The following is a 16,471-nucleotide window of genomic DNA, read 5'->3' on the forward strand; positions in this document are numbered from 1 at the left end:
ACTTTGGCTTGACGTTTTCTTTTCTTGTTCTCTGTTTTCTGGCTTTGCGAGCCTGTGGCTGTTACTGTTGGACGACTTCCTGGGTGGATATCGCGATTGGAAACTTTATTTCCATCAGCAGCATTGACCGTGCTGTTAGCGCTATGGTGCGCCATGACCGCGGTTACGGCAGCCACTACGGCAGCTGTAACTGCCGTTTGAAAGGTGGCGGCGTCCATCGGAAAAGTAGAGGTCTCGTTGCTTGGCTGGTTGTTTCCGGATGACGACATGATTCTGTAACACGAAAGAGTAAAGATTTGTAAGCGATTCTGGTTGACCCTGATGTACTTAGATTGTTCATGAAAAGAGTAAGTGTATGATCTCGAAAGTTTGACCTACATCCCTATGATGCAGTCCCGGTAAAGAATGAATGTATGTTCGTAGAATGATCTCAAGACGTTTGTCGTTCGAGCTGAGGTATCGTGGGTTGGTGAATAACAAGATCCAACCATTGAATGAGACTTGGAAGTGTCTCTTGGAGTAAATCACCGTAGTCCAATGACTTGACTAAAGTATGATTCAGATAGGCTCCAATGAAAGTAAGATAAAAGTACTTGAATGAAGAATGACACAAAAGTTAGCCGACTGTCAATACCTTTGATATTCACGATGTAAAGATTCAGGAAAATGCCCTTGTAAAGGTCTTACATCATATCCACAGAAGATAGTTCCTGACAGCATAAAGACCTAACTAAAGTACTTACGGAACAAGATAATTTCATAGAAAATGCCACATCGGGCATAGACAGAAAAACATGATTTCCTTCTATAAGGGAAAATAAAGTAAAGCGTCTACTACGGCGACGGTCATCCCTCTGGTGAACTCTTAGTTCAACCAATTGACGTTCCACGTCAAGTAGGTGTCTTTCGCACACCATCTGGCGTACTTGGAGCTCTTTGACTTTGGCTCGTGATTCAACCAGTGTTTGCAACAGGGTTTCATGGTTTCTCTCTGATCTCTCGTGAGCATCCTCTAGATGAATGGTGTGGAGGGTATGCATCCTAGCATAGGCGACTTCTTCTGAAATTTGATGTAGGGCCGTCCTGCCGTGAATCTCATTTCTAGCCTCTCTGCGGACCAAGATTGGCAAGACTATATCTGCTAAGCCCTCATTGCTCAAGTCGTAGAAGCTTCGGTCGCCGTCAAATAGCATAAACTGATCTTGTCATTGGCTCCTTGTTTCTAAGCATTCCACTCACTCATGGTCAGGCCATGAAAAGCCGGAAGAGGGTTAGGAATTGAAACGGGAGTTACTCGAGGTAGGTTCTCAACCTCTGGCTCGGGGTTAGCATCATAAGAAAAGTCTTCATCACGGTGATCATCCAAGGGGATAGGATGATCATTCTCTGGTTCTTCTCCAAACCAACCAGCTATGACTTCATTCGGAAGATACTGGTTGTCAAGGGGATGGAGTCCAGTTATGATTTCTATGCGAGAATTTAGGGAAAGAAGATAATTATTAGACGAACTATCTATATAATTATTTTAGAAAACCTTCATTAGTTACATCGCTATTTGTGAAGTGCATACCAGCTATGTGCAATCTAAACAGGATAGACCTTCGAATAAGTGACCTTAACTCCTTATTCACACAGAATAGGGGTAAGGCAAAATTATCACAAATTCTGAGTCTATGACATCATAATTACATGTAGCCTCAGTGTATCCACTTAGCAACTATTAACTTAGTAATGAAGATCCCTTTTTAATTCTCAAGTATATAGTACTTATAGTAACACCAAAATACACCTATAGTATTTTAAATTTATTGTTATGTTCTATTGTTCTCATTGTGGTAGGGCTGGTAAGATTTTAGCATTGTTGCAACCACACACTTAAACTTAGGCACATGCTAGTCAACCCTCGGATAATATAGGCGATCAGGCTATATCTTCCCAGTTTTGACCATATGTCTCTAAGCCCACTTATGTTGCCCAACAATCGTAATTCTTTTGTACTGTCCTAATGACATTGATTTTAGTATGAATGCAGCACATATACTTACTTAAATATTTTACTATTTAAAGTATAAACTCTTGGTTAGAGTATTTTTAATCCCTTATGTATTTATAGTTAGTATATCTTTTATGGGTTGATATACTTAATTCACTATAAACAATGCTCTGATACCAATCTGTCACACCCCAAAACCAAGAACGGCGGAAACGTTCTGGGGCGGAGGACGTCATGTTTAATATCAACAACAATGTAAAGTAGTAAACAAGCAACAACATCATCCATTGCATTAATAAAATAATTATTATACAATTGTATTCGGTCAAATTTTGATAAACACTAAAGCATAAATCAAAATGAAAGATAAGTCTTGAATAAGCTTCATCTTCCTTTCTCCTTGCATCGGTACCTGTCTATGATGACCTGAGGATACAAGTAATTTTGAAACCGAGTATCAACTATAAAGCTGGTGAGATCATAAGTATTAATGTGTCTTAATTTGTGAAAACTTATAATTTCTAAGACTTGACATTACTTTGAAAGGAAAGCTAGTATAAGTATGAAAATGTTTGTAACTCAACTTTAAATGTTTGAAAATCCCTAGAAATCCCTATGATTCCTATTAGTAACAAAAGGAGTCCTCTACCAAGACTTAACTGTTCTGCGTGTGTGTGTCTCTTGTAAGAGTAAGTATTTTTCCAAAGTATAACTATCATTATCCAAAAATATAGTTTGTACAATTTTGTTTAAGTGAGGTTATCACTAACATATGTATTGGAAAAATTAACGTAGTACTAAATTGTAGCTCTAAAAGGGCTACTATTTATCAACAGGTAGTAACTACATTACCGTGCTCCCTATGAAGAATTCACTAAGTGAATGTAATAGGAAAGAAATGGTACTATGGTGTAGTGTCGAACTACAACCGTACCTATTACCTTAAGTCTAGGGTAATACTTCCAAGTACCATAGTATTTGGATATATATGTGTATATATATCAGTACATCGGTACTCAACTTGCCTTATTTGAGGGATAAGGTATAATGTGATGTCTAGATCCCAGACTGTTTCGCTCCCCTATCAGAGGGATTTTAGGACCTACCCATGACCCCTGCATGAGTGCAAGCCGTGAGCATCCACATTACTATGATCAAGTATACTCGATATACCAATCACAATTGTAGTGTGATTTATCAGTATAGTTAGATCCTGAACTGGTTCTGAGCTATAGCCCCTAGTGACGTCTGTTCTATGTATATGTATATGTATATGTAAGCGTATTCATGTAAGTGTGATCATGAAATTGTACACTGGTGTACTGAAATGTTCTACGTGTGCTAGTTGAAATATGTGTTCTCTCTACCCAGCAAGTATTGTTACGTAAGCGTTCTAGTATATCTGTATATGTATTGTTTCTAGTATATCTGTATATGTATTGTTTCTAGTATATCTGTATATGTATTGTTTCTAGTATATCTGTATATGTATTGTTTCTAGTATATCTGTATATGTATTGTTTCTAGAAAGTATTGACTCATGAATGAACTAACTCCTTGTATGATATCGCGTTCTAGTACTGGTTCTAGTATCTTCCTGAACTACCCATATGGTAGCTTACTAGTGATCTGAGTGGTACGTATGGACGTGGATGTATACCCTTGCTACCCAAGGGCATAGGATGAATTGGAAGGACCTTTTATGACTTTATATGTACACATGATATATAACAAATATTTAAACGACCTTCGGAGGAGTATCCAATATCCCACCAGACCACATCTCAAGCGCGAAAAGGAAATAGGGTGGATAGCCTTCCTAAGCCTTTTAAACATTCCTTATATAACTATAAATATAGAGGCATGCAATTTTATAATATCAAAGCATAAATAAATTTAGTAACATTTGAAATATAAATATTAGTCTAAAGAAAGATCGACTTGATGTCAATCTATAAAACAATTTGAAGGCATAAGTTTGATAAAACAGTATAAGTACAAAGAACATTTGTTTGAAAACACAGTTGTAAATGAGTTTGAAATATGATGACAGAGTAAGAAGTACAGTGTAATAAGTAGTTGAAAACATATAAAATGTTTATAAAAATCTTTTGAAGGAAAACTATTTGGTAAAACGGCTAATGAGTAGCCAAATCTTTTGAATGCTGTATATTAATCACATGTGATTGATGTAATAAGTAATATAATCCAACTTACTAATCACATGTGATTGACATAATAAGTAGCATGATTCTACTTGTATCCCCCCCCCATAAAACATTTGAAATAGTTTAAAACATTAGTTAAGGGGTATGAACTCACCTGCAGTATGTGACTGGAAATGAACGGGCTGTTATCGTACGGAAGGATCGGACAAGTGCTTGGTGTCAAGTGATGACTTAGACACACACAATGATCCTAATTACATATGAAGACATATGTATATAAATAATTAGTGATTATAACACTAATTATACAAGTAACAACATTTAAGCGCGAGGACAACACTTTTGGTCAAGTGCTAGGAGGCAAATGGGTTGCAATAAAGGAGTGCAATGCCCCTAATGAGAGTTTAAGGTCAAAAGACCATAATCATTAGAGTTTACGGCCCAGGGGAGTAAGCTCCTGGCCGTAAACTCTCAAACAAGCCATGAAATGGGGTTTATAAGTACTACAACTTTAGAGGGGAATTGTTTCAAGGCTAGGCAAGAGTTTAAGGCACCATATTGACTCCTAAGGGGAGTTTACGGCCCAAAGACCCTTTTCCCTTGGAGTTTATGGCCGTAAAGTCCCTTGGGAGGGTTCTTATTGTCTTTTCAAGTGTCTAACAATCCTAGGAACAAGTCTAGGCTTCAATACTTGGATTAAGGGAGGTTTAAGGCACCAAATGGGACCATTTGATGGAGTTTACGGCCATAGAACTCTTTGGTCCGTAAACTCCCTCACACATGAGGTCCTAAGAATTTTAACTAGTCCATATCTCATCTAAGTACTTGCCCTAAAAGTTTCTTGGCCTATGGAAGTGTTTAGGGTGCCCTTTGACCCTATTTAAGGAGTTTACGGCCCAAGAAATACTCTTGGCCGTAAACTCTCAAACACTATGCTTTTTATGTGTTTTCTAGGTCCTAAACACATTAAGGTACATGCCAAAAATGAATACTAAGCTTTAGGAAGAGTTTAAAGGCATTTTGGAACCTAAAACTTGGAGTTTACGGCCCAAGGAGTTTCTTGGCCGTAAACTCCCTTATAGAAATGATTTCTAAGGGTTTTGATGGCATAAATCATGAGTGTAAAGCTTCTACGTGTTTGTTCTAAGGCTAGGGATCACAAGGCACTCATTTGTGCCCTTTACTTGGAGTTTACGGCCGAAGAGGTGGTTCCTTGGCCGTAAACTCCTCAAACTAAGTTATTTTGATTTGTTTCTAGCCTCCAATGATCATACACTAGGTCCTTAGTTAGTTGCCTAACACGGAAATGGGACTATGTGGCCTTTAGGCTTGATTTTGGAGTTTACTCCCCAAGAACGTTCTTGGGCGGTAAACTCCCGGATCTTGTGTTTTGGACATGTAATCTATGTTATAAAGCATATAACAAGTATTAAAACACATTTAGGGAAGTAGACTCACAATCTGGGATAAAAACCCGAAGATCCGTGAGAGAGTATTTGGCTTTTCTCTAATTGGAAATCAAATAATGAACCAATTTGGTTCAGAATTCTATTTATAGTCCAGAGATTTTTGGCAGAAAATATTTCTATTCTCGGAATGGTTTCTAATGACCTAGAGTAATGAATTTACAGTGTTGCACAAAATCCTAGTGCAATCACTCTCCTAATAACTCCTTAGGTGTAAAACCCTAAAACTGCCAAACTTATTCCAAAAGTTTGAATTCTCACTGAAACAACTCTACTTCTATTGGATTGATGTGGTTTGATTTGAATGGAAAATTTCGGGTTGTCACACGCCTCAAGAGCACGATGAAGAACATATTTGATTTGGGTCTGATTTCGTTCAGATTTTGGTCTAGGAAGCATGGGGGTTCGATAATCGGTACTCCTACAAGCTTATTACAACACCAATTTGGCTTAAAACGCAACAAAAGTACAAGTTTAAACCAAAACCCTAGGTTTTTCCCCAAAACTTGAAAAACACCAAATTAGCAGAATAACGGATCTTAACGATAATCAACTCTATAACTACTATAGTCGGTCCATATATTAGCAAAAACCTAAAAACAGGAAATTGAACCTACTATCTAATGAAAGATATTAGGGCTTAGGACAAGTGTACATGGAAGAAAAGAGAACTGGAAGGAGGAAAATGACAAAACTCAAAAAATTGTGAAGTGCAAACGTCGTGTGAGGCCTAAAATTCACGAAAAGTGGAAAGGAATCGGTAGTGCACGTCGATAAAGGGGGAACAACACACATATTTTATACCTAACCCTCTTTGCGTGTGGTGCACCCGTATGCCCAGCGTGCAATCCAAGAAACCCAATTTGTTTTTTATTCTAAAGTATTTAGTCTGACCCCTTCCAATCTAAAAACCTTAGAAATTTACCTAGAATACTCGTCCTTCCCATATATAACGAGCTCTAGATGCACCAAAAGGGGCATAAACCAACGACGAAATGAATGAAAAATCCTACCTACAAAGCGTTAAGCAGACAAGTTGTTAAGAAATTTAATTTACACAAATACAAACCCAAAAATGTAAACCTAACATCAAAATTTTAGGAAGATATCTTCAGCATAGTAGCAACCAAGAAATGGCTACCAAAAATCCATTTAGCAACTAGTCAAAATCCGTCCTCAAGGACAAATGAGCAACTAGGTTAAAACCTTAGACAAAGAAATATAAGCCACCTTGCGAACCCACAACAGTGTTAAGAAAGAGTTAGGTTAAGATTATCAGCTATAGTATATCACTCAACTGGTATAATACTATGATTTGAATCTTAGGGATAAATATTACACCCTTTAGCAAAGTAAGCATGATTGGATAACAGCAGAATCTACCCACAAAAATAACCCAAGAATAGGAAAATATTTTCAATACAAGTATAATTATAAGAGTCCCCCACTCGACAATACTAGGAAATTGAGGGGTGAGAAAGGCACCAAAGAAACAGAAACCCAAGGACATAAACATCTCTTAGGATTAAGAAAGCTTTAACCAGTTAGGACAAAACAGGCCATCCTAGGGCGAGACACAGTAACCTTAGAAACCATAGAAACACATGCCCACACAACCATACAACAAGGACAGAAATCAAAAACTCTTGGCGCTAAAGTCCACACAATTAGAAGCCACGAGAATCCGACTCTAATGATAAACACTACTACATGTAGAGTTGGTCTGGAAATATATTAGACTCATTCATTCAAGATAACGTAAAACTATGAGGTTCACGACCAACCACTAGGTTAATTAGACCCCCAACACCTCAAAAGAACCCACACTAATTAGTCATGAGAAAAACCTTGAGCAGACTGTACATGAGCTAACTAAGAAACGCTAAGTGTCCGGAGGTATCATTAGCATAAGATAAACTGATAAAGAGAACCATCACATCTATCTTAAAGGAAACTAGAAAAGAACCCATAAACGACAACTCGAAGCGAACACATAAGAACTCCTAAAAAATGATAAGATTGTGAAACAAAGAAGTAGAGGTGCAAGGGAACCTTAGCATGATTGATCACTAGAAACTTTAGGTTTCCTCTTAGTCTAAAACAAAAACAGGAATGGATTTTATCTTAGTATTAAACAAAATAGGAATGGATTTCCTCTAAGTTTAAAAAAATAGGAACGGATTTCCTCTTAGTGTGAAAAAATAGGCTGCTATGTCGGAGCCCTTCATCGTGAGGCTCCAGAGCTCTTGCTCCAGTTTCTGTACTTCACCTCTCGGGCAGTATTCTGCTAGTATCATGATCTTCAAGTCCTCCTAGTTTATAGAGTTGGCCATGGGGAGGGTTAGTGATTTGACGTGGTCGTTCCACCGGGGAGGGCCCCATCAACGAATGTGTAGGCCGCGAATTAGACCTTGCTCTCTTCCGGGCATGCATAGATCTCGAAAACTGACTCTGTCTTGTCGAAGCATCTTGTCAGGGAAATGACGCCTCCATTGCCATAGAAGGTTTTGGGTTTGCTGTTTGAGAAGTCCTTGTAGGTACATCCCATTCGTCATCCATGGCTTTTTCCCTGGTTAGAACTGTTGGTACCATTTCCAGTCCCATTGGTACTAATATGTGCAATGGTAGTTACAGCGGCTGTTACAGCAGCTTGAAAGATGGAAAAATCCATCGGTGGAGGTGGTGGTGGTGGTGGTGGTGTTGTGTTGTTGACACGCCTGATTATTCTGAGCGGTGGCATACTTTTGCCGTAAATTTCAAATGTGGAATGATGATAAGTCTTCAATAATGGATACTAATCGGGAAGTACCCATTCGAAATGAAAAGTCTCTGTGATATATGTATTATGTCTCGTCCTTATTGTAACTGGGATGCAATTCATAAATATAAATCTACTATAACAAGTAAAAAACTGCACAATAAGTTATGAATTTAAATATTAATACCCAATGAAATAAATGCATACCAATTTCATTGATGATATATGTATTAGTACACGGTTTTGGAAAATTAACCTTGATGAAGGTGTACAATACATCAACGTAAGGAAAATTTTGACAGCATAACGACCTCCTGAATAGTGTAATCAATTATTCGTAGGATCAAACCTACATACAACAAAGAGTATCACCAATGCTTACTCGTAAAACCTAATCTATAACAAAAAGTGAGTAGTATAAGCCCTACTCGCGGCGTGTCGTCTACTGTGGGCAATGGAATGAATCCATGAAGGCCTACATATCCTCTACTCAGTGCTCAACATGTTACAAAAGTGTTAAAGGTTTATAAATAACAAGTATTTTACATCTAGCACATAAGTGGATCTTTAGTATAAAAATACTCATTTTTCTAGTTTTTTACTTTAAACATCACAAACGGCAAATAGTGAAAGTATAGTTACGTAAAGCTTGTTTTTACCTTTTTGTGATTTTTAGTCAAGTTAATTTTATATGTTTTAAACAACATATTTTGGTCAAAACCCGCAAAAATGGGGCCATAGCCTAGTTATGGCCATTTTTGCAAGAAAACCCATTTTTACATAAAATGATAGATTTTTGGAGTTTTCTTTTTGTAAAACTAAAACCTTGGTGTTTTTGACTAGTTTCAAGACATATATGGAAAATAACATATTTTGGTTTAGATCTCACAAAAATGGTGTAATAATTTGGTTATAACCATTTTTGCTAGATTATCCATATTGTGTTCACAAAGATCCTAATTTTCGTGGTTTTGAGTTTATAACTTTTTCATGAAAACATCTAGCATGTATATACTTGTTTTCATAGTTTTGTATTTTTAACAAACTTTTGCATATAAAAGTTCATAAGGTTTGATAATAGCATCATTTCATGTATTTAGCACTTCTTCACAACATATAAGAAAGTATTTATAACAACTTGTATATTATATTCGTTACTAGTATTTTGCTTGTATTCTCCCCAAAAAACTTAGAAAACTCGAAAAATGTAGGGGTATGAACTCACCTTATGGGCATTTGCTTGATGAAATAAAGGTTGTAGATGGAAGATTCAAGTCAAGAACACTTGAAGAACACGTTGAAGAACACTTGATGAACACGTTGAAGAACACTTTGAAGATTTGAAGATTCTATGAATAGTAACACATGAAATGTGTGAGAATGGATTGAAACTAGTATAGGAGTGTGTATAATCACTAGGAGATGAAGATAGTACTTACCAAAACTTCAAGAACACTTGGAAGAACTTTGGGTTTGAAGAGTGGAGCCTACCTTGGAGAAGAAGTGTGAAAAGTGATGTAGATGATGGAGGATGGGATGCTCTTGGCTGAACCCTACATGGGAGGGGGAAAAGAGTGTGGGGGTGTCGGTAGGGTGGTAAGGGTGGAGTATGCTTGGGTAACGGTGAAGGATTTGACTTGTGGGGAAGAAAGGGGACCAAGTTGTCTCCTTTTTGTGTTCATAACCCTCCTAAAGTCAACTAGCTAGTTTTTATGAAAATCTAGTTATTTTTATAAATTGTGGGATTCTTTTATATAAATGATGCGTTTTTAATTAAAAATATGGTATAAAGTATGTAAAATTAATTAGTTTGAATTAAAAAAATTCGAATTATTATAACAGCATTATTATCAAATAAGAATACGTTAAATGAATAGTTAGGTTAAATTTCCATGTTTATTTCGTTAAATTGTGGTGTTTAGACAGGTATAGATGAATTCACCAAAAAATAGTGTTTTTAGCCTTTGCTATGATTTTTCCTCGTAGTGTTAGATTTATGAACCCTACTACATTGTGTTACGAGTATTATTTATTCCGAAATAATATATAGTTGAATTATTGAGTTGTTGTGCTACCAACCCTAATTAGGGTTTATATTTGATATTTGGCAACTCTTGAGAGATACTTTATATTAAAATTGCAAGTGTGTACATTAGGAAACATCGCGTTTAGCCAAAAATCTTAATACTAGCCTTGTTGACTTGGTTGACTTGTTGACTTTGTTGACTTTGGTTGACCCAATATTGACAGTTTTCACACCCACCGACCAAAATTACCAATTTGCCCTTTGGGCCTCTTAGCGCTAAATTCGACCAATATCATGGACCAATCATGGCATATTAATTTACTGAACGATGGATTTGAAAATACCTAGAAACACGGGATGTTACAACTGTCCCCCACTCAAACTAGACTTCATCCTCGAAGTCTATCGGAGCGAACAAATCAAGATAATGCTCCTGCAACTCAGCCTCCGGCTCCCAGGTCCACTCGGATCCCTTCTGATGCTGCCACTGTACCTTCACCAAAGGTACCTCCTTGCAATGCAGAACCTTTATCTTCCTATCTAGGATAGCTACTGGCCTCTCAACATAGTTCAGGCGTTCATCAACCTAACCATCATCAAATGATATCACTGAATCCTCATCCAAAATGCACTTCCGCAACGGCGTTACGTGGAAAGTGCTATGGATCTGAATGAGCTCCTCCGGAAGATCCAATCTATAAGCAACCTTGCTAACCCTGACAATAACCCGGAATGGTTCGATGTATCGAGGGCCTAACTTACCCCTCTTCCGGAAGCGGATCACACTCTTCCAGGGTGAGACCTTCAGCAACACGCTGACCTTGTCCGACCCATGACCTTGTGACCAACCTCGCCCCAACAGACTGGGGTACGACACCTCCACCCGTACAACAACTCAAAAGGCGGAGCGCCAATACTGGAGTGAAAATTGTTGTTGTAGGATAAGTCCGCAAGAGGTAGGTAGGAGTCCTAACTCCCACCAAAATCAATAACACAAGCATGAAATATATCCTCGATAGTCTGAATGGTCCACTCACTCTAGCCGTCGGTCTACGGATAATATGTTGTGCTGAAATGTAGCCTCGTGCCTAGTTCCTCATGGAACTTCTGCCAGAAACGGGAGGTAAACCGAACATCTCGGTCAGATACAATAAAGATTGGAACCCCATGGCGAGCAACGATCTCATGGATATATACATCGGCCAACTTCTCGGTGGACGAACTCTCTCGAATTGCCAGAAAATAGGCACTCTTGGTCAATCGATCCACGATGACCCAAATAGAGTCAACACCCCTTGCCGTCTTCGGCAACTTGGTGTTAAAATCGATCGAAATCTATTCCCATTTCTACATGGGAACCTCTAGGGGCTTCAACTTTCCATGTGGCCTTTGGTGCTTGGCCTTGACCATCCTGCACGTCAAGCACCTCTCAACATACATCTTGGCGGCCCCAATAACTCAATCTCAGATCTTGATATATCTTGGTGGCCCCCGGATGGATAGAAAACGAGACTTATGAGCCTCCTCCAGCACAATCTTTCTAAACCCACCAGACACAGGAACCCACACCCGACCACAACGGGTCAACAATCCACGACTATTTGGTACAAATCTGGTGATCTCACCCCTGATCCTATCAATCTTCCAATTCTCCTCTAGGACACCCTCAGTCTGAGCCTCCCTAATCAAGCCCACCAGTGGATAAATCCATGGATATCCTCACACATGCCACCTCAACAGAAGATCCAACCAACTTACGGCTTAGAGCATCCGTCACCACGTTCACTTTACCCAGATGTTAAAAGATCTCACAGTCATAATCCTTGACTACATCTAGCCACCTGTGTTGCCTCATGTTCAGGTTTGGATGATCCATAATATGCTTCAAACTCTTTTGATCTGTGTAGATGGTAAAACGGACCCCATAAAGGTAATGCCTCCAAATCTTAAGAGCGAAAACCACCGCTCCCAACTCAAGATCAAGTGTGGGATATCTCGTCTCATGCGGCTTAGCTGCCGCGAAGCATCACCTATCACTCGTCCCTTCTACATGAGGACTGCTCCCAAACCGGTGATGGATGCATCACAGAAAACCACAAAATCCTCAATTCCCTCCGGGAGGGTCAAGACTGGGGCATCGCAAAGTCTCTGTCGAAGGGTCTCAAGTGTTGACTGTTAATCTCTTATCTTAACTAAATCATACCGGTTTTCTTAGAGTTCGACAACTCGATCTTAATCTCTTATCTTAACTATAATACTACATGATTCGGTATATTTGCTATGTTAATTAATCCATAATTCTGTTAAAACCATTTATAGATTTAAAATGATCATAAATCACAAATGAAGATTCTCGTTAAAAGATGCTCCTCGTGGTATCCTTTTCTAATAAGCGCCTAATTGACCTTACTTCTAGTATGTCAAAGTTGGCTTACAAAAGGAGTTAGTTATCAACTTAAAACTTGGTGCTTGATGCTTTTTTCTTTGAAAGTATTTGAAAGTATTATGGTATGTTTCTTAAAGTTACTAGTATGATTAAAATACTGTAATTTTTATTTTTATATGAGTTTTCAGTAAAATTAACTCGACGATTTTAATGTATAAAATCATATAAAATGACATTTGTATAAAAGCTAAATAGAAACATAAAGCTAATCTATTAAATTTGTTATTTTTTTTAAACGACAAATCTAACATATTTCTAAATTACATCTTAAATCCACGTATGTCCACAACGTGACTTGAATTATCAACCTCAAGAACGGAGGACAACACCAGATACCGATGGGCTAGAAGCCCTTTGGTAATAAATTTGTTATAACACATAAAAGCTTTATCTTAAACGGTATATGGTATATGAGATAATATTTGGATTCAAATTTTTTGTTTAAATTAGAAATTTTAAACTCGTATTTTTTAACGGAATTTTCTTTAGAATTTTTAAGTCTAAATATTAAAAACTTAAGGAAAATGAACTTTTCTAAAAGTTCGTTGCTGAACATATTATATATATACTTTAATAAAATATGTAGTCAATATATATGTTTTTTGTGAAACTAAAAATAAAATGAAACTGACAATATTTTTTTTTTCAAAACATAATAATGTGGGGCTTGTTTTAAATATATCGATAACATCTATTTAATTGTGAATTTTTTTTTTATTAAGTGGTTTTTATTAAATTAAGTTAATATATAATTACTCTTAGTGACAAAAATAAAAACGTGAAAAAGTAAATAGTAAAACTAAAGCGGTCCATATACTTTTTCTTACGGGGTTCCTATCGTATTGTCACATGTTGACTCTATCATGGACATTGAAAGACTTAATTAGAGTCACAAGTTTTAATTTTATTTATTATTTTCTATCTTTGAACGGCCAAAAATTTGAATCATATCCAAAAGCAAAATAAACGTACGTCACATACAAACGTCATGTCTCTAAAACGAATAATAAATAAATAATACCACAAGAGAAAATCACTATAAATAGAGACCCTGAATATAAACCTCATAAAGAAGTACTCTCAACATTTCAACATCTAAACTTAGAAGTTGTAATGGCATCTAGAGATTCTAAACTCTTTCTTCCCTTTTCATGCATGCTCCTTCTTGCTTCCTTTATGCTAACAGTTCTTTCACATCCTCACGACACACATTTACGACCAAATACATTGTCCAGTAAAGATACGAAGTCGTCGCCTTTTGGGTTCCTTAAAGCCATGCAAGGTTCTCATAAGGGCGATAAAGTAAAAGGCATTCGTGACCTTAAACTCTATCTTTCTCATTTCGGATACCTAAACTACCAGAAAAACCCAAATCTCGCAGACCTTGAAGAAGATCATTTTACCGAGGAGCTTGAGGTAGCGCTCAAGTCGTACCAGGTCTACTACCATCTCAATGCGACAGGGACGCTTGACGAGCCAACGATATCCCAGATGGCAATGCCTCGTTGTGGTTTCCCCGATAAAGTAATTCCCCAACACACTCATAACTCTTTCCACATAGTCTCGCATTACCAATTCCTTCCCGGAACACCAAAATGGCCTAGTGTTAAAAGGCAGCTAACTTACGGGTTTGGGCCACTTTTCCCAACCCGGTTTATGCCACCTGTTACTCGAGCTTTTAACAGATGGGCGACTGCTTCTGGACAATACTTCACGTTTACAAGAGCTACAAGTTATCAAGGTGCTGACCTTAAGATTAGTTTTCAGCGTGTCTCCCATGGAGATGGGAGTCCGTTTAACGGATCTGGTGCGGTGTTGGCCCATGCTTTTCCACCTGTAGATGGAAGACTTCATTTTGACGCGGATGAAAGATGGGGGATTGGAGCAGTGCCAAATACATTTGATATGGAGACTTTGGCTTTACACGAAATTGGGCACCTTCTTGGGCTTGGTCATAGCCAGTTTCAGAGTGCGATAATGTGGGGTAGTTTCAGCGCAGGGGTTACGAAAGGTTTGACCTCAGACGACATTCAAGGGCTCAGGGCTCTATATGGTATTTAGATGACTGCAATAGTTGAAGAATCTAAGGATGCATAGTTGTTGTGCATATTCATATGTTTTCTGTATGTCTTTTCTGATTACAAAGTTTACATGGCCAGACAAGTCTGTGTCACTATCGTAATAAAACAACATGATGATGATTGTTGTGCTTATATAATTACATTTTGTTTTCTATGTGTTTTGTAACTACAACGTTTACTTGTTGAGACAAGTCGTTCTTTACAATATTATAATTTGAGAAAATGAGGGTTTTGTAGATCTGTTATTTATTAACACTACCAGGATTAAAACCTATCCATACAAAAATTTGGGACTCTGGGCCGACGACTTGTCATTGGTAAAGCTTATACCTACGAAATGTCGTCTATAAAAAGTCGTCGGCATAGATCTGTCGGTAAAAGTCGAAAATGACGTCGGGACAGAAGTTGTTGGTATAGAATAACCAATCCAGACGACAAGTCATCGGCAAAGGGTCGTCGGGATTGATTTTCGAGGAAATAAGAAAATTTTTTATTCGGACCCTATGCCGACGACTTGTCGTCGGGAAAAGTATGAGCAATACCGATGACATGTCGTCTGGAAAGGGGAAAACCGTTTTTACAGTTGCAAAGTTGTACCGACGACAAGTCGTCGATATAGACTTTTTTTCACAGCTTTTGTCATATATATCAAATCTGTTTCTTAAAACAAATCCAAAAAAGATATTTGCAGAATAATATAAATGTAACATACCATTAAAATCTAAAAACACTTAATAAACCTAACATACCATTCAAATTCTACTAAATACCATACAATTCATATTCTACTACATAACAAAAAAAAAAAAGCAAGCGTATAAGAAACATTGTTGTCACTATCTTTCTAGTTCTCCTCCTCCTCCTCCTCACCACCATCATCATCATCATCATCCTCGTGTTCATTGGATGTTTCGGGGTTATTTTGTGAAAACATATTGGGATTAAACTGGAATTGTGGCATTGGCTGTGGTTAGAAGTTTGGAATGACGGACGCGAAAGTGTTATTAAACATTTGGTTCATTTATAGCATTTGTTGTTGCATGATTTGAATTTGTTGAGATAATACAGCAACTTGGGGATTATCTGAAGATTGGGATGTGGAAGCTTGTGAACCTTTGGTATGTTCATTTGTAAATAAATTATTGTTAATGTTTGGTTTCCTTCCAATTCCGCGAATATGCCCATGTCTCTCACCGAGGGCACGAGCGAGACATTTAATACAGCAACTTGGGGATTATCTGAAGATTGGGATGTAGAAGCTTGTGAACCTTTGGTATGTTCATTTGGAAATAAATTATTGTTGAAGTTTGGTTTCCTTCCAATTCCGCGAATATGTCCATGTCTCTCACCAAGGGCACGAGCGAGACATTGTTCTTCATTTAACTTTTCGTTCCCCCGAAGCTCTGACTGCATCAACATCTTCTCTCGTTGAATGTTTTCCTAAAATAAAGAAAACAATAAAAATACATTAATTAAAAAAGTAACTAAATTTATACACTAAAATAATAATATACCTTAAACTAACTATAATAA

General features: G+C 37.5%; 1 protein-coding gene across 1 annotated transcript; it reads left to right on the forward strand.

Annotated features, from left to right (window-relative positions):
• Positions 1–13,912: 13,912 nt before the first annotated feature.
• LOC111877039 (metalloendoproteinase 1) lies at positions 13,913–15,090 on the forward strand. Its single transcript, XM_023873587.3, has one exon. It carries the CDS (start codon positions 13,971–13,973, stop codon positions 14,916–14,918), a length of 948 nt encoding a protein of 315 aa, XP_023729355.1. The 5' UTR covers positions 13,913–13,970; the 3' UTR covers positions 14,919–15,090.
• Positions 15,091–16,471: the final 1,381 nt, after the last annotated feature.

Source organism: Lactuca sativa, chromosome 3 (assembly GCF_002870075.4).
Source record: "Lactuca sativa cultivar Salinas chromosome 3, Lsat_Salinas_v11, whole genome shotgun sequence".
Classification (NCBI taxonomy): domain Eukaryota; kingdom Viridiplantae; phylum Streptophyta; class Magnoliopsida; order Asterales; family Asteraceae; genus Lactuca; species Lactuca sativa.

What these genes read in the sequence shown, in the direction of transcription:
- LOC111877039 (XM_023873587.3), top strand. Translation starts at nt 13,971, where the DNA reads ATGGCATCTAGAGATTCTAAACTCTTTCTTCCCTTTTCATGCATGCTC.